The following is a 26,214-nucleotide window of genomic DNA, read 5'->3' on the forward strand; positions in this document are numbered from 1 at the left end:
TAACACAACCCTTACTGCTTTGAAATAAACTTTAATCATTCGTAAAGCAAAGTTTAAGGGTTAAATCTTTGTAAATGTTTGAGAATAGTAATTCGCAGAAATGTTGAGTCTTATATTTAGTTTGGAATGTTTAAAATGATAATAAAATATTGTTTCTACGGGCTCAATGTTTGTGCATCAAGTTATCAATAAATATTATAATATAGATTCCCCCGTTGTGTCTGTCTGTCTAGTTGAGTGACGGCATTAAACTCAAGAACTACTGAACGATTTTTTTTTATGGTTTTCATCATTAAGGAAGGTATTCATTAAGAAAGCTGGTCTGAAGCCTGACGATGACTGTTGATTTCGGATGAATTCATGCCGACTGGGTGTTTTACTGGCGTGCGACGTGTAAACCGATAGTTATTTTATGTAAAACCTTATTCTGCAAACCCGGGACGTGTAACTAGTTATGTATTAAAGCATCAAAATTAATTTTAAATTGAATTATGTATCAAATTTAAAGTCTTCAATTATCAACTAATTGCTATCCACTTTCGCTGCCGAAGGGTCTTTATTCTAAGAAAGAATCAAGAACTGATCAACAATATTCTCGTATTTTTTAACCGACTCGTATAACAGAAGGAGTATTTTAGGTATGTTCAATTATTGTGAATTTTGATAATTTACGGTTATGGCATATATTTTATTCCAAGTTCCCATTAATTTTATTTAACGTAGAAAATATGAACAATTTTTTATAAAAATATTCTGCTTATCTTAAACTTTATAACACATTCTCCTATTGTGCAATACATAATGTGTCTATCGATCGTATTCTAATAGGATTAAACATAAATATTTAATTCGATGTAAAGTTTAAGCTTTGAAACAACCTTTTGATCCGAGCTCAATTCTCGTATGGTTAGGGTCAAAGCATTACATAATAATAATTACACGTTTGTCAATATTTAAGTTAATATTTACAAATTTTACACGTCTATACTTTTATATATCACGGCAGAAAATGAAAGCACTAAGCACGGATTAGTTTATGAGCGAATCTTTTAACGATTCGTTTAATTTACTCATCAAAGCACTAATATAATAATAAATACGTTTGTTGTAAAAACATGTTATATGTGTTGTGTCGTTTATGATATTTTAATAATATGTATGGTTTGTAGTAGTTTTTCCTCTGTGGAAAACTTTTGTTGTATACCGTGGTCAAAATTTTTAAATTAAAATGTGCTCCGTACAAAATATTAGTTTTTTGGTTTGTGATTATTTTTGTTGCTTAATTAAAAAACTTTTAATGTATAATGAATGAAACAAATGCCCAGATTATGTTATGAATTTATTAATTGCAAAAACATATGTAGGATTTTATCATAAAATCGAATACCTGGCTCCAGAAAAGATATTTAGACGCAATGGTACCCCATTGCGTGGTACAAGTTAATATTTACTTCTAGTGTTTATATAATATCGTAAACGTGAAACATAATTGGAAATATATGTGGATGACATTGTAAAAATATACCGTGCTTAGAGTTATTCCGATATGATATAATGATACTATGGAACCATTTACAAATCAACTGAACAAATGAGAATTCCACTTTGAATTCAAATGAAGTCTTAAATTATGATTATGAATGTTTAATATATTTGATTGAAACTGAATTGTGGAGTAAACACAAAGCTTATTTTTTAATTCGCCGTTTTAAAATTATTTATTTTAAGGTACATACATAAGCTGATCAGTATAAGATACAGCATGGTTTGTATTGTCATAAGTAGTTTTCTCATGACAACTTATAAACTAATGATGTATCATGAAAGATTATTAAATATAAAAAAATGTTTTTTTTTTTGTCTCGGTTCGGTTTGATACGATACATTTTATATTTACGTTCAATTATTTGTCGTTTCACGTTAATTTATATTTTTGGAGTTTGTTTGTAATTTTTAGCTTGAAAACGTTGCTTAAATGCCAATAAAGCTTATTTATGTGAAGGTAACAAACGCAGTAATCTCGCTTAAGTCGTTCAATTTACTTCGTGTATTCTTCAACTGTGATAATGGTGAAATATTCTGTGTCTAATTTTACTTATGTATACTAGACTATGACTTAATATAATACCTCAGACCACGAGGGACAAGGTTCAAACCTCAGGTCGGGGCAATAAAAAACTATTGCGATTTTCTGTCGAAAAATTCTCAGTGACAACCCGAAGTCTGGATGTTGAAAATGTGATTTTTTACATTTATATATACATATATATACATGAATATACTTAAATATTACAGACAAGAAATATGAATGATTTTTTACCGAACAGACACTTCTCTGGAGCTTTATTTAACATAGTGACTATTCATTTAAAGCTTATATTTTTAAATCCCACGTTCATAAGCCTAAAGTAATTAAGTTTCGACATATGGAAGGGAAGACGAAGGGATTACCTACAACAAATTACTACACATAGATACATATTGAGCACCGTGAAATATAAATATGACATAATTAGAATTTAATTTTAAGAAAGCGAATAATAGTTTATCTGTTGCTTACAACAGATAAATTATGTTGTAAGCAACAGATAGTGTTTACATAAAATCACATTTTACGTGTGACGCATGTTTGATAAAGTAACATGATAACAAAGTCAGTACGAATTAACTAAATAACTAGAACAACGTTGTTTTATTAAGAAATATTGTATATTTCGTGCACAAAATGAACAACTTACTAATTATTATTTGTCAACACTAATCAGTTAATTCTCTCACTGAACACAATTACCACTGAAAGTGAGTTTGAAGGCGGACGTTAGTTATGTGGGGATTTAAATCGGTCGTAGATAGATACCTATATATCTTCAATATACATATGTCTCGATATCGAAATTTATTAACACACTATTAGGTTCATAGAATTAATATAATTTATCACAATTAATAACATGTAACAATTTAACCTAAACAATAAAAAGTAAAAAGTAAAAATTTATGTTACAATAATAACATATTTAGATTCATTAATAAATTAAATAATAATAACTTTATTAATATTCTCCGTAGTAATTATTGTTATATTGTCAAATGTTAAATTACACTTTTAATATAATAATGTCTGTAACGCAATACTACGCAATTTTCTCTCGATTATAATAAGCAAATATAATCAACGTGCGTATCATATATTCTAATTTAGATTCAAAAGAATACAATAAGTTGTATGTAAGGTAAAGTATATAATATTGTTCTTTATGTAAAAAAATCGCTGAGCCTTCGCCGTATAAATAAGCCGCAGTGAAACCAACATCATTCGCCTGTTAAATAGTTTCCATTTAACGATACTCGTATTTAAAAAACATTACATTATTAATATTTTTTTTAGTATTTGCTAACATGTTACCACTCGGCAAAGGCTATAAGCGCTCTAATGCGATTTTTATACGATTTATGAAGGTTTTGTTACGATATTTTCTTTCTACACCGAATACGCAATGAATAATTTATGAAGAAGGTAAGTTAAGTAAATGAGTTATAAAGACAAATTAAGCACGTGAAAAAGCGGTATCTGCCCTATTTGAACCGGTTATCTTCGAATCTCCAGATCCATATGACATAGACATGTGAATTTAAGTGAGATTAATAGTATCTGTTGCTCGATTTATTTGTCACATTTTTTTTTAAATATATTGACTATTTTATTAATTAATGGAAACTAAATTGACAAAATAAAATTTAATAATATAGTTCCCGTTAATTTGGTTGGTAAAACTTTCAGATATTTGAGGGCTCGGTTTATAAATCTTATTAATATTTTTCTTGTGTTAATGAAACCTCACTAACGCCTTTAAGGCGCTGTATAATGAAAAATACTTATTATTTTTGTTCGAAACAAACTGTATCAACTTAGTTAATTTGAAAAATACGGAATAATTACCTAAAAGCTTGTAATCTAGGTAATATCATAAAAGGGTGCAATATCACTAATTACTTTGTATAATCGAACTCCTAAGTTAGTAATAGTTCAACAAAATTATATCAAATGAATGTCAGTTTTCATTATCATACGATATATAATTACTACTTAATAATTACCTACACGCTGTATTTATGGTAAGGCTTAATACAAGTCTATTATACAAGATATTTGGTAATATATGATATTATTAAGAAACATAATATAATACATTTAAATTAAGAAGGATGAGTATTTAATTATATAAAGTAGAATAAATTTGGTTCGGTGCCAGTCTGTTTTTGGGTCACACAGTTACACAGATTATAAAGAACAAATTAAAAAAATGAATATAAAATAAATTTATTTAAGTTAATCTCAAACCATTTACGGCCACATTGAAATATACAAATGATTTAGTTAGTGTCCACATTTCAAAGTTACTTTGACAATAGCTAGAGGTACTAACGAGTTGGAGACTTGTTAATACCGACATTAAACAAACGTTTCCAAATTGAAAAACTGGATTATGAAACTCATAGCGAACACTACATTGAAAATTAAGAGTTAAGCTTTTTTACTATAAACATACAACGTTCAAGATTACTTTATATTTATTTGAGACTTTTATTCATATAACTATGTTTAAGAGATAATCTCTTAAATTTATTGTTAGCTATTTATGTCCACGGTTCGTGCTATTTTTATCTCTTTATAAGTGTTAGCGTAATTTCTTTAACTTTACATTTGGTGTTTTCCCGCTTTTATAAAATATAATCATTTTAGTACGATTTCCAAAAGTTCAAATATCCGTTCTAGTACAACAGTAGATCGATTCAACTATTTAGTTTTTTCGTTACAATATATGTATGTACATATCAGGTACGACATGATCTGTTATAAAAAGATAAATGAAACGTATGTGCGAAGTTCTGTAGTATTTTAAAAAAATAAATCACAGAAAATCCTTTCAGATATAAAAAAAACAGAGTTGAAAAAGTACGATAAAAATGTACCTCCATTTATTAGGAACACAGTGACACTCACGCAGCTTTTTAAAATAAATATATTTTTTCCCTTAGGCTTATTTCATTTTGTCCCTAATAATTTCCGATTTTATCATATCTGGCTGGCTATAAGCAATTTTGTATTTAAATGAAATCCTTATGGACTTTCTTGGTTAACCTTCGCCTATCACACGTTAAGTATCGATTCGGTTGATATTGAGGGTTCACAGTCGACCGAGGGATAAGTTCCGCTCCGCCGACTACCCATTGTACTTAACTAAGAGCCTCATTGGACATTATGTTTTTATTTACACGTTACCTTGAAACATACAACGGCATCTGACCAGGGATTGAGAGCGAACACAAATCTTACGCTGAAATCAAATTTGATTTAAGTACTGTTGAGTTAAATTATCCGAATTTATATCTATACGCCGAGGAAACATTTTAATTGATTGATGATTTTGTTTCATGAATATTATTCATATTTCTCTATTAATATTATTATATAAACTAATAAATAAATATATGCTATATTTAAAAGTAATAATATTTTTATTTCTAAGTACTAATTTCTCATTTTTTATTAATAAATTGCATACGTAGGTAGCCGAGGAGGAGGAAATTTTTATAGATATTGGCTATGATTATTGATTTTTCAAAAAATTAACCACGAGACTCCTTTGATTATTTTTTGCTATTCAGAATAGTTCCGGATTTGGTCATCCACACTTTCTGACGCTTTCCACCAAGTAGTATATATTAAAACCTTCTCCACAGAACTTATTCCACAAAATTCAGCGCTGAACCGGATTGGCTTTTGTGAAATAAGTTTTATGTATATTGGTTTAGTAGATTTTTGGTTAGATAAAAAAAAAGGTCTCGTTTATTGATGCAGATTATAAATTCACCAGCCTATATGTAGTCATTTTCAGTATTATCTTAAAAAATAATGAGTAGTAATAGCTATTAATACATACTTATGTAAGAATTAGGAAAAAACCTTATATATTATAGCTAGTCAAAAAAATCTAAGTTTCCTAATAAAACTCGATGAGACGTTATTTGTTTATGGAAATAAATTATTATCAAATTCGAATCAACGATTGATCGATTAAATCATTTTTAACGGTTGTTTAAATGAAATATTTTTCAGGTGTCATATTCAAAATATATAAGCCTTGAAATAAAACTAGTTTTTAACGGATTTAATCGTAAGTGTTCGTGGTCACTGCAAAGTGCTCGAAACGTCGGGATGTTAAAATAATTAATATACGCGATTAAATCCGTTAAAAACTAGTTTTATTTCAATGTGTAATAATCGCGAAAATCTAAGACAACATTATATATAAGCCTGTTCAACATAGAACTTCTACATCTTCTTAGCCTATAATGTACAGAATGCTATATAAATATTTATGAGGGATAGTTTGTTAAGTAAACGTAATCGTTGAGAGAATAACCAGTCTTGTAACCCGAAGAAACTATATCTCTATAAGCGCTACATAAAAGTAATTGACATTATTTGGATTTTTAAATTATATTAGTTTTATTTGTTGAATTCGAATGTATAATACTAAACAATGAACACTATACAATAAATTTGGTTCATTGTATAGTTTTTTTATTATTTACAAATGAATATATTATTTACAAAATAGAAGGCAGAAAGAGTAATTAAAGATTAAGAGCGAGTAGAAGTCACAGGTAGATAAATATAAAATTATTAAAGCAATAGATATAAGTTCATGGAAATATAAAAAAATATTAATTTCAGTTTATAAGACCTTCGAGCTGTTTATGATGTATGTTAAGCTAGACTAGAAGCGACGTACTTCTAGAATGTTAAGATCACGAATTGCCGTATTTCTTTTAAGTCATTTTTGTTTATCTATTCGATTATTTATTCGTTTACAAACGCAGAATAGCCTAATATTATTCAATCGATTTTAAAATTAATAACTAACTAGCGATAAACTGTTATAACTATACAGGACTCTGATAAAAGAGCTTTATCAACCCACATTCGTTTCTACGTCCACAACAAGGTTTAAAAATAATTATATGTTAATTATGTTTTACAAATTCCATCCCATTTGCTAAAATTTCTGATTTAATATACATCACAATGGGTTTTTTATTAATAAATATTTATTTTTACAACAACACTATCCATGTAACTGCTTATGTGAACTTTAATTATATTTCTATTTAAACACTAATAAATAACCCTTATAATATTTTAGACGATTCCTTAAGAAATACCATCCATTATTATATTTCTCGACTAATGATATCTTGTCAATACAAGGTAATAGTCGCTTATTAATTTCCTTCTGAGTTTGGAATAGACTTGAGACTTATTTGTCGTCGATCATAATTCATATATTGTTCAATAACACGGTTTCTTCAACTTCAAATTACTTGTCATACTTATTCAGACGTTATGAGACTTCATTACAAATTACCTACCGTAGTCTGGCTTTGTCTCATACACGCCTGATACTATATAATAGGGTGTAATTATAACGCTATTCTGTGTTTCGAGAACTACCTTGGAGCTACCGTAGCAGATATCTCCGCCATTTCACACCATCGGAAATGTTTCACAAAGTCGGGCTTATTTCAGACGGACCTAGCAAATGATAAATCTGGCTAATTATTCATGGCATGAATGTTTTTACAAGCTTTTATTTAACTTGCACTGTAAGTAGGTATGTACGGGTGTAAATCTTGCAACTTAATTTAGAAGCAGATATATTTAATAGAATGTGCTGAAATGTTGTATACACGTTCAATTTGGATGACAATTCATGTGACGTCATTCTAAATCTAACATGGTGGCATACTCAATATGGCGGACTAATTATTTTTTATGCATTCTTACAATTTGGGTATCATATAAAAGGGCTTGCTAAGAATAACTCGAAAAAGAATGTGAATTCACTCTAATTTCAATAAGGCGGACTTCTAAAGCTTTAAATTTTGAAAAGCTTGAAGATTTACTTGTGTAGATAAACAAGTAAATTAAATAATTTGATGTGACTAATTTTATCTATACAAATTTTCAAACTAAGTAAATACGGCTGCTTAGATTTTGCGATAACCTCTATATCATATAAATTGAGTCAAAAATATGTCAAATGTGAAATGACGTTATAAGTTAACAGTAAAAAGTTTTAGTGTCAAAGTTTTTTTTTCCTTTTTAGACCATTTAAATAAAATCTTGATTTTAAAAATGTTTTTTAATTTTAATTTATTTTTTATATGTATAGAATTATTACGATTTACCTAATAACATTTAGTCATGATTATTCCTATAAGAACTCAATCATCTCTAATTTTGAAACTAATTTGATTTATAATATAAAAATGTCTGGTGGCAGTTCGGTACCGAACTGTGTACTTCTAATAACTACTAATACTAATTTAAAATATTCTCGTTTTAAAATGAACTACGATATTGTATTAAAAGGTTTTTAGAAGAACGTGCACGGGAAACTGCGCCCGATTTGCGTTACCAGGTATTCCCGCTGGATGATTACCTGATTTCGTAGTTAGCGTAAGCGCTTAAAGTATGTTGAGAATTCATTTTATTTTGATTGGAAATAATAAATTGTGCGCACATATTGCCCTAAATAAAGTTTATATGCTTGCTTTCAACTTCTCACAATTTATAGAATAGGTTCCCAAAGAAAAAGTTTTAAAAAGGAACCTCAAAGCGATACAATCAGGGTTTATGGTTGATTTGAAAAATAACCGAGCATATTACGGTACATTATATTACTACGTACTTTACACGTTAAGGAGAGAGTAGCGAGCAACTTCTTCATTATTCCAAAGTTTATTTATAAAATAATATTTTTAAATGAACACGATATGAAAAATATGGCATTTTAGATTAGAGCTCAATTTAATTATTGAAAATAATCTTGATTTACATCAAGCCGCTTGCTTATGTAAAATTTCATGTATCTAATATTATATATTTATTTCTTGCATTAAACTCCAATAGGAGCGTCATATTTAAATACCACTTAGAAATCACCACTATGATAAATTTGAATATGACAAAATGATATTTGTGACGAATCTCAGAATAGGGTTACGAATAATAATAAACACAAGGTACATATATTTAGATTCGTATGATGAGCAATTTATGTCTTTAGTATTGCTAATTTAATTTCCTACGAATAATATATATATAAGATTAATGTGTAAAATGTAGGTAAGGGGCTCAACGAACGTTACCGCATGTTAAACCTTTGTTTCAACAAAATAAAAAATGTCTATAAAATTGGATACATTTTTATCAAATAATATCAGTAAGATATTGAAGGCATGCGAATATTTGTAATGTATCGTTGTGTATAAAGTGCCTGAGCTGGCGAACACGGGTAGCGCAGCGCAGCATCCGCCGCATAGTTGAAATGGCGCCTCGAGAGGAATGCGCACTCCGCTCCGTCCTACCTTTTCAAATCCCCAGCCTTACTCCCAAGTTTACCCTTTGTGAGCAAATCGCCCACATAATAACCCCAACTTGACGCATTTCAGAACAATTGAAAAATCATAAATAATACAACATGGTATTTATAAAGTATTTTATTAAACATGTTTTGTTTGTAAAATAGATTAATTAAAACTGACATTTACAACAAACAACTATAAAATTCTTTGTTTCATTTGTCTAACACTAAGTATACGTTAATAGGTCTCGCTTAAACTGGAATAGTTCTAGTAGGTACAGCCGACTGGAAACAGTTCGCGCGAGGCGAAAATCTTTGGGATTACCAAATACCACTTGAACACGTTTGAGTTGTGCTTAACGTATCACTTGAAGACAGGAGGGGATGCAAATCACGATTAAGACTAATACGTACATTTAATTTTAGAACATATATTCGTTAATATTTGTATTTTTGATTAATGTTTCGTGTCTACTGTCACGTTATACCGTTATTTTCTATTCAATAAAAATTAAATAAATTCATAACGTCTGTTGTGTAATTAATATGTTTTTTTTTTTATGTTATAGGTGGCAAACGAGCAGGAGGCTCACCTGGTGAAAAGTGACTACCACCGCCCATGGACATAACCAGAGGGATAGCAGGTGCGTCGCCGGCCTTGAAGAAAACTTAAATAAATGTTTTTAAAGAGTAATTTAAAAAAAAATTGTTATTTTAAAATAAATTATACGACATATTATTATGATTAAAAGAGGCATGTTTTGATTTTTAAAAAATATTACTGGTCCTGAGTTTTTAAGCCGAGATGACACGAAACTTTTAAACTAAATTACATCAAACATTCAATTCGTATAGTATGCACACCAATAAATTATTTAATTGTTCTCTACAGACAGTGTATATAGACGGATGATCTTCCTATAAGGTTAAACAAACGTACATATTACATACGCGAACATTCACTTTTAGTACTATCTATGAATTAAATTAAACACCAATAGAACAGATTTACTTAGATAATAGCGTTTTGAAATTTTTATTACATAAATATTTAACGTCCATTATAGGAACAGCTTAAACATAGTACATTGCCTTGCATTTATATATTATAGCTAAACATTCATTTATTAAACATTTTTAGAACATATTTATTATTTATTTTACTAATCCATTACGAAACATTAATAAAATTTCGTAGTTTAATTACATATATATTTTTTTTTAATATTAGACGTAATTCCAGTTTATATCTTTATAAATAAAAAATCTTCGATAAAATATATTAAATACACAATTATCTGCTATGCTGAATTATATAATATGATCATTATGTAACAAAGAAAGTCTTATATTAAAATATCCCAGAAATAATATTCAATCATTTCACGCAATAATATTATACATACGTTTTATATATAATATATGGAGATACAATGTTGTTATACATTCTTGATAGCGTCGTCGTTTTAGTATATAGATATCAATTTGCAAAGAGAAAATTCAAGCATAATATGAAGCCGCTTACCGCATTATAGAGATAACCACTGTTCGCTACAATTTAATAGCAAATCGTTTCAATCACCAGAAACATGTGTTGCAATCATAACGCTCAACAAAAGAATAAGTGTAAAATATACTTTATTCAATCACTCGGGTGCATTCAAGTTTGTGGTTGAATACGACAACGCTATTGAAGCATGCTCATTGATTTTACTCTTTACAATAACAAGAATAGGTAGTATTCAATTCTCGCCGTTCTGTATAACAATATTGATAGATTCTACAATAACTACAATACAAAAGCTCTTATTCTTATCAGATACAAGCACGGGTTAGAAGCTCATTGACTAGACTTGATAGACAGACTTTATTGTTCATATTATACTACAGTTTCTCAAATGGCTTACTTTACTTGGGTTCCTTCATGACTAGAAACCCATTTCAAACATTGTTTTATATATATATTTAAGTCGGTAATTTATTATTCAGTAAACAGTTTTTACCAAAGAAAAATAATATTACAATTAATCATAATATTATATTTATGTAATTATATAAGCTTAATTTAAATAAAAGCTTAGTTTTAATTATACATATATTTTAACAAGATTAGATTAAAATCGAATATGTACATCCATAAAACTCTTATTAAACTGTAACCCAATCTTTGATAACGCGACTTATACAAGCTGAGTTTTGAATTAGTGCAATACTATTTTACCGTTCAAATAATAACCATAACTGCGCAAATTATCGCGCAAAGTTATATGTGAGTTATGTGTTTTAGCTATTATTTTAGTAAATATTATAAAATATAAGTATTTTTAGTGATGTAGTCAAGATTTCAGATCTCATTGATTTAAATAGATGAATATGTATTTTATTCTAATGGTTACAGGAATAAAGATAAACAAGCTTGAAATATGCGTGCTCAGATATTTTGCTAAGCAAAACTGTAGACTGTTTATTTATTAATATAAATGAATAAAGAACTGTATGCAACCATTTTGATTTAATTTGTAAACTTTCGATATCAATGTTCCGACATTTTATTCCGAACTATTATTATTTTTATTAAAATTGTTTAAACGCACCTCGTCCAAGATAGAGATAGCTATTATTTTATAATATAATAACGATAAAAAATAGTGAATACTATAAAAAAAGTAATAAATTAATAAGAGTTAAATGAAATTGAAAACCTAACATAAATTGAAAATAAATTTTGGTTTTTACCCTAACTAATAAACTACATGTTTTAAAAATTTTGGAAAAATAAAATTAAAAAAAAGTATTTTATTTTTATTAGTGACGATGCTCCCTTGATTAGCGCCTGGAAAAATCGCTGATTACGTATTTAATGTAGTTTTGTAAAGACATTGTTTAATTTCAATATTAAATTGTAAATAAGTAGCAGATTCCCTAATCTACCAATATCTAATACCAATGTATGTAGGCAATCTAAGCAAGAATGCTTGCGGTGATAATACAAGGGGTTTAAAGAAAATAAGTGATAAATCCTCGAATTTCGAGATAGGCCTATTCAATAAAAAGGAATTATTAAGTCAATTCATGATCGGCGAATATATACGTACAGACAAAATAAAAGGAACTAAATTGTCTTATTATTTGAAGTTTACTAAATATATTTCTATCTAATTAAGAAGTGTGACTGTTGCTATTAATTAACCTGTCGATCAAATATTGGCTACGTCGGCTAGTCTCCAAACTAGCCAACTGCGCAAAAAATAGTGAATTATTTAGTTTTGAATTATTTATTTATCAGCGCGGGACCAACGCCTTGGCATTACGTGCTTTTCAAAGCTCGGTACTGTACTCGGTAAATTGTCCACAACGGGTCACAAAAAACCCAATATTTTTTAATTGGCCCAACCCGGGATCTCCGTCTACAGCATTACAAGCTAGCCACAAGACCAATGAGGCTGATTGTTTCTAGTAATAAATAAACAAAATAATCTTTATTTTCCTTTAATTTTGTTAATTTACATTATAAATTATAATATTACTGAAATAAAATTAGAATATATCTGTAATGGCATAATCGGTAAAATGTGTTACTAATCATCTCTAATCGAACCCCATGATATCATAATATTTAAAATAATCGAGCTCGTATAAATTGACCGTTGAAAGCAAATATAAAAATTGACTAGATTACACTTGTAGCTATCGAGTTAATTGATCCCGTATTAGAGCAGTAATTTCATAATTTAATATATTATATTGTGGGGAAATCGATTGTTATTGTTTACAAATTTATAGTGCACTTTATTTATAATTATGATTGATGCGTAATTTACTAATAATTTTAGATACCCTAATGTAATTTTCGTTTCATTAGTTCATACAGTGAAAAGGTTATGATCATAATTTAACCACCGACTAATATAATTTAATCTATATCCTTATCTAAATACCGGAAGCAGGTACTGCCTGTCTATCTCAATACAATCTCATAATATATATTATAGTATTATTTATTATAACAATTAACATTTCGTATTTATCATTCACAATTTCACAAAATCTAACTACACTTTTAAACCACACAACTCTCGAATAGAACCCGCAAACGAACGCTACACAGTCTGTTCGTTTTAATTCCAGCGCAATAACAGCAGGCCTAGAACAGAAACCATTGTATTCCGACTGAATCACGCTGGGCCCGCATCGGCTCCGCTCACCGGCGCGCTGCGTGTGTCCTCTGTCGGCACAGGTTGCGTGTCGTGGGGAGTGAAAGGTAAGTCCACGCTAGGAGTGAAGTCCGGAGGCTCCTCGGGCGGTGCGGCAGCAGGCCTAATGTTATCGAGCCGCGGGCGCGGCGAATAGCGCGGCGTCAGCGCAATGCCCCCGACGACAGGGTGCGATTGGCGATTCCCGCCTGAAGGACGTCGTGCATCAGCCGCTCGTTCTCTTGCCGGACTGTGAACAAACGTACAGCTTAACCATCGTAGGATTAAATGGCATTTAATAACAGACTTTGCTGGGTCACACTTCTATAGGGGCTACTCTGGTCATTTAAGGACTCCCAAAATCTATGACTATAATGTATTGAGAGAAGACACTAATCAGTATTTTTGTTATTTTAGGTATTTAAGGGCGGGTAATTTTTTTGTCTAATGACAAAAGAGACTAAATGTAAAAAAATAATCTGATTCTAAAGAAACTATTTAGAATTTACATTAAAGTATTCCATAACTTATTTATTTTCTCAATTCTAAATAACCATGCAAATATTAAACAGTTGAATATTACCTTATTTTATAATTACATAAAAATATTTTTTTTAAATAAAGAATGTTAATATTAGAAAGTGTTATATATATTTTTATTTTTTATAAAACCTTTGTTAGTAGTATTGTGTTTATAACATCAATTATGGTAAGATTAATTAGCTGCATGAAACTATTAATCAAACATCTAATCTTGTTAAACAGGATTTAACTCATTTTCGTATGTTATTTATTTTATATTAATATATTATTTTAGTGATTATTTCTCCTTAAACTCATTGTCGTTCAGTAATACGAAGTAGTCTCAGTCTTAGGTAGATGGGTAAATTTGGTGGTCGTTTTGTACCCGTCATTATATGTGTTCTCCATTATCGAATAGCAATACTTAGTATGGTTGTATTCCCTTTTGAAGAGTGAGCAAGCCTATGTGACTACAGGCACAAGAAACATAATATCTCGTTTGGGGTTGGAGGGCCTTCTTATCCCCTAAAAAAACATTTAAATAACAACAGTTATTCGCTAGGCGCCAATTGAAAAGTAATCAGTATTTTTATGAATGAAATATAAGTAAAAAATAAAACCGATGTTTATTGATTAACATTTTATATAAAAACCTTATTTCAAACAGCGAATAGTTTATTTTTTATGCATGTGCAATCGTGTGCACGATGTGTGAAAATCACAAAATAGAACACGACTAGACGCTCTGAAGTGTCACTAGCAAAATTCAAAAAAAATATATAAATAAAAGTTATTAGATTTAGCAATATATCAGGTGATCATTTCATTTAAAATATAAAGACAAAAAATGTCACGAAAATAGACCGAATATTATCTACCGCTTTTTCCAAGCAATATCATTATATTAAAAAAAAGGGATTTTGAATAAAAAAATTTCGAAGCTATTAAAAATAAAAGTCATTGTTAAGCAACTATTATCTGAATCATATTTCGAAAATGTTCCTTCCTTAATAAATGTTCTTAAAAATGGTATACATTTTAACAAGTACTATTAAAAGTGAGGAGAGAATTTACAGCTAGTGAAATAGCCGGGAACCATGAAGTGTCGGTAAAGCACACTTAAAACTGAAAGCGTTTGATTGAAGTTGTAATTATTTTATCATCTGGTTATGGTCATATTACTGTTTACCGATACATTGCACCATCATAATAATAAATTAAATTAAATTTAGTTGTTTAGATGTTTTCCAAATAACATTTTAAATTAATATGAAAAAATAAACAGATGCCACATTCAATTAGCGCATTACGAAGGTTTTATATATATACTATATACTTCTATATTTAAATGAGTCTATTCTCAAGATACAGTTTATTCAGTTAAGGGGACTACATGAGCTAAATGCAAGTTTTATAATGCAAAATAGTATATGATCCAATGCAGTAAACCAAATGAAAAAAATATATGATAATCTTCAGGATACATGCTAAGTATTTGTTATTTTGAAAACATGATGTAATTAATTTGGTACGATAGAAAAAAATCACAAAGTTACCTCTAAAAAGATCTTTTAATCAATAATAACTATACTTATATACGTTCCATAATTCTGGTTTTTTGACAGATTATTCTACAAGCAATATACTATTTAACCTGGGTGTCACTTTTTTAGTAAAATCAATAGATTTTTTTTAAATCCGATATTCTGATTTTCGAACAAAATGCGTATGCATGTGTGCGTAAACGCCGTGTACAGACAATGCCGGCCGAGGCCTGATGCTATATAGACGTGTCGATCTTTTCGCCGCATCATTCATTACGTTACGAGATATATTTTTGTAATTTTAATTGTAAATTCATTGTTTCATGTTTTCTTATAATAAATTTTATTCTTTCTTGTAAATAAATATATTAAGTTAAAATAGTGTAGTAGTAATTAGGCATTTGTTTTTTTATTATATTATTTGTTATAAATTTTAATTGTGTAAATATGGGAAATAAAGTGAAACGCGTGAGGAAAACTAAAAAACGTTTATATAAATCAAGCGCCGAATATACATATGAACGATATTAAAAGGTAAGAGTATTTAATTAGTAAACATATTTTTTTTTATAAATTATGAATATTGAAAACATCTATTAAAAAAAATGTGCAATCAGTTCGCATATAATCAGATTTTTCGAGCCATTCTTAATAATTACGATAGAGTATTTGGTCAAAGGAAGGAAATCATCAATTGACTTTCATGGGGATCAAGTGACTACATTCGATACCCATGAACTCGAAGCATTTTTTTTTTCATTATAACTACTATGACATATTAAGATACATATTTTAAAAATACATAATTTTATAATTAATAAAAATGTAATTACTAACATATATTTATTTTTTACAGAATAAAGAAAGTCGAAAACAATAACACGGAAGCTATTTATATTGCGTAAGAGTTTAATTTTATCGATTGTTTATAATAAGAATTAAAGTTATGTATAAACTAATTTTAATAATAATAAAAAAAAGTGAAGTCGTAACAAAAAAAATGTAATTGGTGTTAACCAGAGAACTAGAATATTTAGAAGTGTCATTTGTACGTAATTCATAAATTTAAATTTTTTTGTAACGTCCGCCATATTGGATTGAATATAGCAGCAATTCATGAATCGTGCATTGTCATCGAGATTAAATATGTGTGCCAACTTTCAGCTGAAAGTGGGTGTAATATTTATTCCAAGATTCCAGGACATATGTAATAACATTAATACATACAAGTGAAATTAAATAAAAAAATTAAAAAAAAAATTAACATTAAATGTTTTTTTTTTTGTAGTACTAAATATAAATAAAAATATTTTAAGTTTAATTAAATCAGTTTTATTTTTTAATCATTTTCGAATAACAGTCAAAAGCAATACAAATAATTCTAATATCCTATCTATTTTTATGAGATTTATGATTAAACCTATTATGATTAACCTTTCATTCATCAATGATTCAACCAAATCGAATTGACAAAATTTTTTTCTAGTAAATATTTAGATTTTTTTTTTTTAAATTGAATATATATATTTTCTTTATGAACCAATATTAATAAAACGAACAAATACTACGCTATATGTTACCCCACGGTCACTACACTACAGATTTCGAACACTTACGATTTTATTATATAAATAGATCATTAAACTTTTATAAAATGTTAAAAATTGGTATGTTTCAATATTTAGTATAAGAACTAATTGTGGTATAATAATATAAATAATAGAAAAAAAAGGTTAAAACTAACTGTCTATTTTATTGTATACAAAATATAAATAAAGATATTGTAAGTTTAATTGAATCAGTTTTATTTTATAATCATTTGTTAACTAACATCGAAAGAAATAAAAATAATTCTGTTGTCCTATCTATTTTTTATGAGATTTATGATTGATCTTACGTCGCTCGGTTTGGCGCCATCTATTAGAATATTTGGGCGTAATCTCGTTACCTCGCTTAACCCTTAGTACACGGGCTTGCCGTTTTTGTCGATTTTGTAAGTGTGTGCGTGCGATTCTCAAGGGCACTTAGCTCTTGTAGTCCTCTTAAGAGAGAATCATAAAATTCGCTCCATAATTGGCGAACACATCTGCGTACACACAAATATCAATTATTAGAAAGCAATCTGACAATTTAGTATGTACAGTACTCGTTGTACTCGATTGCTCCTTTAATATATTTTCATTTTTTCAAGCAGCAATTGCTAATTAAATGAAGTACAGTGAAATTCCCTGTAGTTATGAATTAATGTCGTACACATCATTCTTGTAAAAATATACGTTGCAAAAGACTTGCCTAATATTATTATTACAAAGCAAGAAGTATAAAGTAAGAAGTTAAATGTTTCTAATTTAAAGTAAACACGATAAATGACCTCGTATATCGTTGTAACAGAGTTACATCTATATTAAATCTTAACTTGCAACAAAGCAAGCGCCAATCTTTTTCAATTAGTCTTTGCCCGGACCGTGGTAGAAGGCAATTTTATAATAAGGTATCTTCGAATGAGTTTAGTTTTAATAAAGAAATATCAAGGAATTGGTTAAAAACTCATACTTTCCTAAAAATAATTATTCCCAGCTGGAGCCTTCGCTATTGCCTGTAGTTTAAATTCACATACGATACCTTCTGGAAATACCCATCAGCTTCAGATGACAGATACCAAACGTATTTTAAATAATATAATTGTCGCTCACGATTACGTCAACATAATTAAGTTGGACACCAAGAGCGCTATTCTTAACGGTATTTGAAGTGGTACAAAGCGTATTTAATTGTCCTAAACAAATACAATTAAATGGACTAAGGCTGAATGTTCTTTGCAAATAAAGGACAGTTATGTTTATTAATTAAGCTAAACATATGTCACCTTCTTCATAATTTATTATACTATGGCACAAGAATGAATAAAAAATATTTTTCCTTTTCACCGAAAATCACTAAACGTTCTTCTTATATTTTTTAACGTCTGCTGATTATATTCTTAAACATAGGAAATTTAAATAGATTTCGGTAAGCCCTAGCAGTTTCAGGGGCTTTGCATTATGAGACTTAATATTATTATATTATATTCCTGAAGCCTGTGAATGTTACATTGGCTTACCTTTGTCAGCCTTGACATCGGCCCAAGAAGCAACAAAATATTGCTGTTTGGGAGTAGGAAAGCTTAGTGAAGCCTTTGTTTATCAATAGGTAACGTAATAAAGCAAATTATATATGAATCCTTACTCAATCTGTGAAATCAAACCAACTTCTAAACGATTTGCTTATAACTAGGCAGGGAGATGATACAAATAGTTTCCAAAAAATAAGTGGGCGAGCTAAAAATATTTTATCTTTTCTACAGAAAACGATGACGGAATTTTTATTCAATCTCATCATAAAACTGGTTTCGTTGATCGTTAAAGAACTAAGTTTTATATTATGTGATGTATATCGGTACGGTAAATGCAGCTAAAGAAAAAGCAAGAGACGTTTTGATGTAGCGGGGGTCGTTAAATTAACTAGAGATAACTTTGTTAAGCGCGCTCTTAGAAAATGCTCGGAATTACAATTTTTTTTGTATGTCGTTGAAACGATTTAAGTATATATATATGGCTTTGTTTATGCTAGAAAAAAATTATGGTATATTTATTTAATGTATAAGTGATGTATAAGTAGGGTAACCTCAGATATCTATTTTATTTTTTATATTATATACTTACTTACTATATGAAAGTAATAAAGTATAAATACTAAATTTTACTTTTTACCAAAAGTAAGCATAGTTAAATGTTCAAATTAACGAAATATGAGTTGAAATCTTTCAGCATGATGAACTTTTCGTTTAATTTATTTTTTCACAGCATATTTAATATAGAAACGACCACATCGTGAAATATCTCCCGGGAAATAACATGGTTAGTGACTTAAGTAAAAACTTTGAAATGAAGTTTTGATCTTATTGTTCAACCAAGATGTGTGACTTCATTATTAAACTAAAATACGAAATGAAAAGGTTCATATTGTCAGTATTTCTAACACTCTTGGTAGTTTTTGTAAAATTAACGTGTTTTATGAATGAAAATATTGTAAGACTGGTGTTCAACATTTTTTTATTACACGACCACTGTTTTTATAATACACAATTATTTATTTATTTGAGGCATATATTGAATAAGCGCTTTAAAAGCTATCTGAAGAGACTATGTTAAAGCACTTTAAAGAATATAATATTTTTAATCCATGTCAAGTGGAAACTTCAGATATTGAATTAAGCTTGCTTAAGAATCTCTTATCCGGATAATTAAAGATTTTATAAAATTTGAGTTATTTTTTGATAAATGAAATTCATAAAATTAGCTTCTGTTTGTAAATCTTACATTGCTTTTAGTCCTACCATTTTCTGTTCTTGTAAACAAATAATTTAAAGCCTAATCTCTTTTAAATCTCTTGTAAAATTATTAGTATTTTGCTAAATCTTATTTTAATTAATTTAATCTATTAATTTAATTATATTAAGATATAACATACTTATTGCATGTTATGGCGCTCATGATAATAAATTTCAAGTTGCAATCCGTCATATTACTAAATATTTGAAATAAATCCTCATTTTCATATAAATAATTATTATGTAACCTTCAAACTACACCGCAAACGTAGCTTACCGCAAAATTATTATGTTATGATCCCATTCTCAACGTTTAATCGTCAAATATACAAAGTACACTTGACATTAATTTTCATACCTAGTAGGCATACTTTAAAAATTTCTTGACTATAGTTAAAATGTTTATCTTTATGTATTTATAACATTTTATAATAATTGTAAACATCATCTACCTATACAAATGTGTATAAATAAATAAAGCACAATTATATTTTATACTAGATGTAAACCCGGCTTCGCTCGGATAAAATAAACCTACATAAATATAAATATACTAACTGCCGTACTCCTGCACGAAAATATTATTTGGAGCAACCTTTCTGAATGCACCCGTAAACTTCAAACATGGCCTGCCGTTGAACTTCATGTCATTGAATTAAATATCGATTATAAGAATTTCGAGGATAAATGTTATCGACCAAAAATCATTAGTTTTTAAACGATCTGTAATTGTGGATAAGTTTCGATCGGGTGTATCGTAGACCTGCACGAAATTATTAATATAGATAATACTTGTGTTTTCGATGTTTTGTATTCTCTGGTTCGCAGATTTTATTTTAATTGGGATTATTGATAATTAGCTAGAACATTCACGTAATTAAATTGATTTTACCTTATAATACTAAAAGCAAATGATGATATTAAAGTTTTTCTCGTCATGATATAGTACTAATATCGTTATCATTGGTTTAAAACATAGCTAATTAACTATTACGAATTCTGATGCCTCGAATTATTACCATAATAATAACTCAATTTTATTTCATTCGTCTTTTGTTAAAATATAAAAACGTAACTAAAGTTTTCGTTGAACATTTAATACAATTAGATCAAGAATATTTGAACACACATTTCATTTCATTAAACTGAAGCTACGATTCTTAATATCAATATAGATCTAATATCAATATAGATATAGAAAGAATTATTTGAGTAACATCGGTTTTATTAAATGATAATGAATTAATATAAAAAGTATATCCAAACTTTATCCATTTCTTATTTACTGTACCACAGTCAATTAAAATGGTTAACAGTACTAAGGTATACATTTTTTTTTTAATTAGAATGAAGATTTTTTTTTAATTAATGTGCTTACAGTTGACTACGCCCGTTGAAGTGACTGTTTTATTAAAAAAAATAGATAATATACGATACTATGTAATTTTGGAAAAGAACAATTTAGGTGAAATAGTTCCATAGTTAATTTATTTTTGTATAATTAAAAAAAAACTGTTATATTGACAAAATATTTAGCTTATTGATATGTTTGTCATTATGTTCATGTTTTACAAATTGACATGAATTTAAAAATTATTTGATAATCTGTCATTTTAAGTTATTTCAGGTATTTTAATATTTTCCGACGATACTTCATTGCTTTTTAGAGTAGACAGAAAACGAATTTATGATTTTCAAACTAATATATCGAGGCGAGATGGCCCAGTGGTTAGAACGCATGCATCTTAAGCGATGCTGGCTGGCTCAAACCCAAGCAAGCACCACTGAATTTTTATGTGCTTAAGTTGTGTTTATAATTCATGTCGTGCTCGGCGGTGAAAGAAAAGATCGTGATGGAACCTGCATGTGTCTAATTTCAACGAAATTCTGCCACATGTGTATTCCACCAACTCGCATTGGAGCAGCGTGGTGGAATATGCTTCAGACCTTCTCCTTAAAGGGAGAAACCGTCTCCTTAGCCCAGCAATGTTTTACAAATTTACAGGCAGTTAATGTTATGTTATGTAAACTAATATATCAACTCAGCGGTTAGGATTGATTTCAACAAATAAATTAGTTTTAAGCAATAAATATTAATAAGTGGAGTAATTAACTTCCTTAACATAAAATAGCAATTTTTTTTGGATTTTTTTATATTCGACAAATTACAGTAATGGTTAAGTATTCACGATTTTCGTAAATTCGATTCGACGATTCACTGGAATTCTAATTTCGATTAATATATTATTTTGATTATTTTTATAATGATGTCTTGCGGCATATAACTTTGGGATAACATACTGATATTGCAACCTTTTTTTTTACTACAAAATAGAGACGTCCAGGTTTTTTATAAGCTTAGAGTTGTTAACTGCTTCAGAATATTATATACAAAGTAGGAATTAACAGTTGCGGCACAATATAAATATATATGCCAATGGAACATTTTGTATATATTAAATCCCACTGATTATTTTGATAGAATCAGCGACAAACATTGTGTAAACAAGAGAAGTAAAGATTAACTTGTAACATCTAGATTCCGATTCTGCAAAGTCAATAAATCCTTCACGCGAATAGTAATTGAATCCAACTGTAATAATATTCCCTCATTAAATATTATATAAATTTGTATATTAAAATAGTATGAATGTTTAAAAAGTGTCGAGTTAATATTTGTTGATTTTTGTGTATTATTTTTTACATTTTATTGTACTTAGTTAAAAAACAAATTAAGCAATGAAAATGTAAGGGGCAAAGTTTCTTGTCTTGTGGTGATTATTTTCGGTAGGTATAATCTACATTTTGAACGTGTAGTATTTTCCAATAAATATAATTTGGTAAGATGATTATTAATTTTTTTACTTTTATAAAGAATATTGAATATTTTATAAAGATTACTTATATAAAGAATATTTTGATTTTGTTTTATTCTATACAGCACCCGTTATAAAATGTTGTTATATAACATCAAGTAACTAAATCCCAGTTCGAATGAACGAATTTAGGTTCACTACAAGTTTTGACAGCAAAAGTCGTATGAATTTAACTTCACAGCTTCCATTTGAATGCACGTTTTCATTTGTTTCTGATTTTCCGCGCATTATACGAGCTATCAGCATATAAATAGCTCGCCACTAGAGAACTCTCCTCACTTCATTCAAAGCTCAGCTTGGAGAATGTAATATAAAGTGGAATACATGTGGAAGCAGTTGCGTCACTAAGTTTGTATGCTTCATGTATGAACACATACATAGGTAGAGAAATGAAAGAATTACGTTGTATACTTTTAATACTGAAACATAAACGTTTATTGTTACCATTAAGTTTTTAAGCTATTGTATTTTACCTTCAAATATTTCATTTTCAAATTTATTGACTCGTGAAATACAATAGCAATTAATCTTTGTATTGAATTAAAAATAACGATTTTATTTATTATTATAAAAATTATGAAAAAAGCAATTTTATATTATAATTAGCAAGAAATATAATTAAATTTAATTAAGTATAATTGAAAAGAAAAGAGGATTGTAACTGTGCTTCAAATTTTGCTGGAAAAGTTGAAGGACAAGTTTTCAAACTTCTTAACTTGTTTTTGTCGTTCCTTCCGATTGTTTCAAGACTTTAAGTATTTTAAAATCAATTTTCTGAAATTCAATCACAGTATCGTTTATAGAATTAAAAATTCGACGAAGGAAACTGAATATATTCTCTAAATATAATAAATTCAGTATATGTTTTAGTTACTAGTCCGTGATAATTATCTACATCATAAACTAAATAAATTGTCTATGAATTTTCTGACAAGATATCTATTAAGATATAATTAAATCTATAAATTCGCTTTCATGAGTTTAGTTATCATGCATTACTTTTATCAAAATAAATCAAATTATAATAATTATATTAACTAATGAAATAATTTTATGTCAAACATAAGTCAAAATTGATGAAATTTATTTACTTATGCACAGTATTCCATTTACAAAAAAAAAAATGACATCAACTTTGTACAGACTAATTTTATAACATTTTGTTTACTAGATGTACAAATATGTAATTACTATATATGTATGTTTCTTCCACAATATTATATGTTTGTATCGCAAGATAGTCTAGTGAGTCATACGTAGACATGTTGCATGAACAAAATATATGGTAGTGTAAATAGTTTTGACCTATTTTAAAACTTCAATAGATCTTTCTATATTGCGTCATAATCATACTTTTAGATCAATGAAGAACTGGGATTTGTAATTGGAACAATATGGTTATATTGTTCTTAATTTAAAATCTTGTTATAATAAATATAATAACCTATATATCATAAGAAATATCTATAATAACCTGTATGAATATATTAATAGGTATCATAAAAGGTGTTTTCGGTTGTTAAAAAACTAATTATTTATTTCTATTAAATCTACTTTACTTTACAACCTGTAAATATCCCACTGCTGGGCAAAGCCTCTTGAGAAAAAGGTTTGAAACTTATTCCACCACGCTGATCCAATGCGGGTTGATATACAGTCGATAGGCGTATGGGTGTCAACGGCGAGCATGACATGAATTATAAGCACAAATGAAGTACATTCAAAATCTTTGATGCTTGCCCGGATATGAATCTTCAGTTAAGATAATCATGTTCTAACTACTGAGCTGGCTCTTTCTCTTAAAGAACAAAAACAATTTAAAATATTTTCAGACCATACCTTTGTTCTACGACTGTAACGATTTGCAAGAACAGAGATTTCATGAAGTTAAAATAAAAATGCGTTCTGAAAATCTCTCAACTTTTGTAACAATTTCTTAATACCGCGCCGAACATTTTTTTTTTAATGCAATGCATACTAAATATACTTTGTTTGTGATAATTATTATTCTTATATACGATATAAAAAAAGTTGAAATATAAATATTTCGAACATTATATTTTTTTTACATTTAAACTTTACTTATCTTCTTTCAATGTTCCGATCTAAGCTAGCGTTTTTAATTTATTCTGTTTTAATCTGACTGAACCATTTCCGTCAGATAAAAAGAAAACTAATGAATAGTCATTATAATAGCATAAAATAATTTATTTAAGTTTTAAATGATAAATTATTGTTTGAGTTGTTTTTATTTTCATTTTATTTTTTGTAGTGTTGATAAACGAAAAATTTGGGATTTATGTGTCATCGTTAAACTTTTTAAAATATAAAAATAGAATTATTAACTCTACATCGAATCTATTTCAGTAATGACCTTGATGAAAGTGAACCATTTTTTGTAGATTTCTAGAGTATTGAGTGAAGTAGTAATTCGTAACGTAATTTTACTAATTCATCGTTTCCCTTTGTAGACGCAAGTTGGCACTTTGTTGCACTGAGAAAGTTTTATTAAAGGACTGTCCCGGACGCTATTTTCTTTTTTTAAATAGCCGTTAGAGATTACACTATGTCACTCCCATAAAACTTTCCCAGTAAAAATAATAGTATATTATTACGATCGCCATCTTGGTTTTCCACGTGATGATCTGATGAATATGATGATGCTCGATTGTGAGAAAAAACTGCGTTCATGTTGCTGATAGCTTTTCCATGAATATATTTACAACCTTTGATTACTCACTCACTCACCCTTTGACAACGGTCCTCGAACAGGACGTCATAGAATAATTAGTTCGTCATGTTTTTATTAGAACGTCCGCTCAGAATCAACAGCGAACGGGCGAAACAAAATTCGATAAATTACTTGACCTCATGTCAGTGAGCAGTGTCTTCATAATATTGTTTCAATTTCAGTGTGACAAGGTTGTATAACGTAAGTCCCGTTTAAGTAATGGCAAAAAAAAGATAAACAGAACTTACCTAATCAGTACTAAGCGGTGTAGAAATTCTAATAACCGTCTCCTCAAGAGTTGATAAGATGTTTGCCAAGAAGTGGGATGTTATCGTGTTTAATTTATTATAAATAACTTAACTTTAAATATAAAGGTTAAATATTACCTGATAAAAAGAAAACAATTACATATTAGTCCAATCGTACCGAACATCCAAAAATATCGGCACTACCATTGTCGTACACATACGAATACTAGATCGACATTGTCATTGTCATTTTCCCAAAGCGCTGGATGAATATTTGTTTTGAACTTTATAAAAATG

At 28.5% G+C, this 26,214-nt stretch overlaps 1 protein-coding gene across 1 annotated transcript in view; it reads right to left on the reverse strand.

Moving 5' to 3' along the window:
• Nucleotides 1-13,313: 13,313 nt before the first annotated feature.
• LOC125065209 overlaps nt 13,314-26,214 on the reverse strand; it is a 33,781-nt gene continuing 20,880 nt past the window's right edge. The window contains exon 2 of the mRNA XM_047672711.1: nt 13,314-13,877. Within this exon, the coding sequence (XP_047528667.1) occupies nt 13,792-13,877 (86 nt within the window). The 3' untranslated portion in view covers nt 13,314-13,791. The remainder of the gene's footprint in view (nt 13,878-26,214) is intronic.

Source organism: Vanessa atalanta, chromosome 7 (assembly GCF_905147765.1).
Source record: "Vanessa atalanta chromosome 7, ilVanAtal1.2, whole genome shotgun sequence".
In the NCBI taxonomy this organism is placed as follows: Eukaryota; Metazoa; Arthropoda; class Insecta; order Lepidoptera; family Nymphalidae; genus Vanessa; species Vanessa atalanta.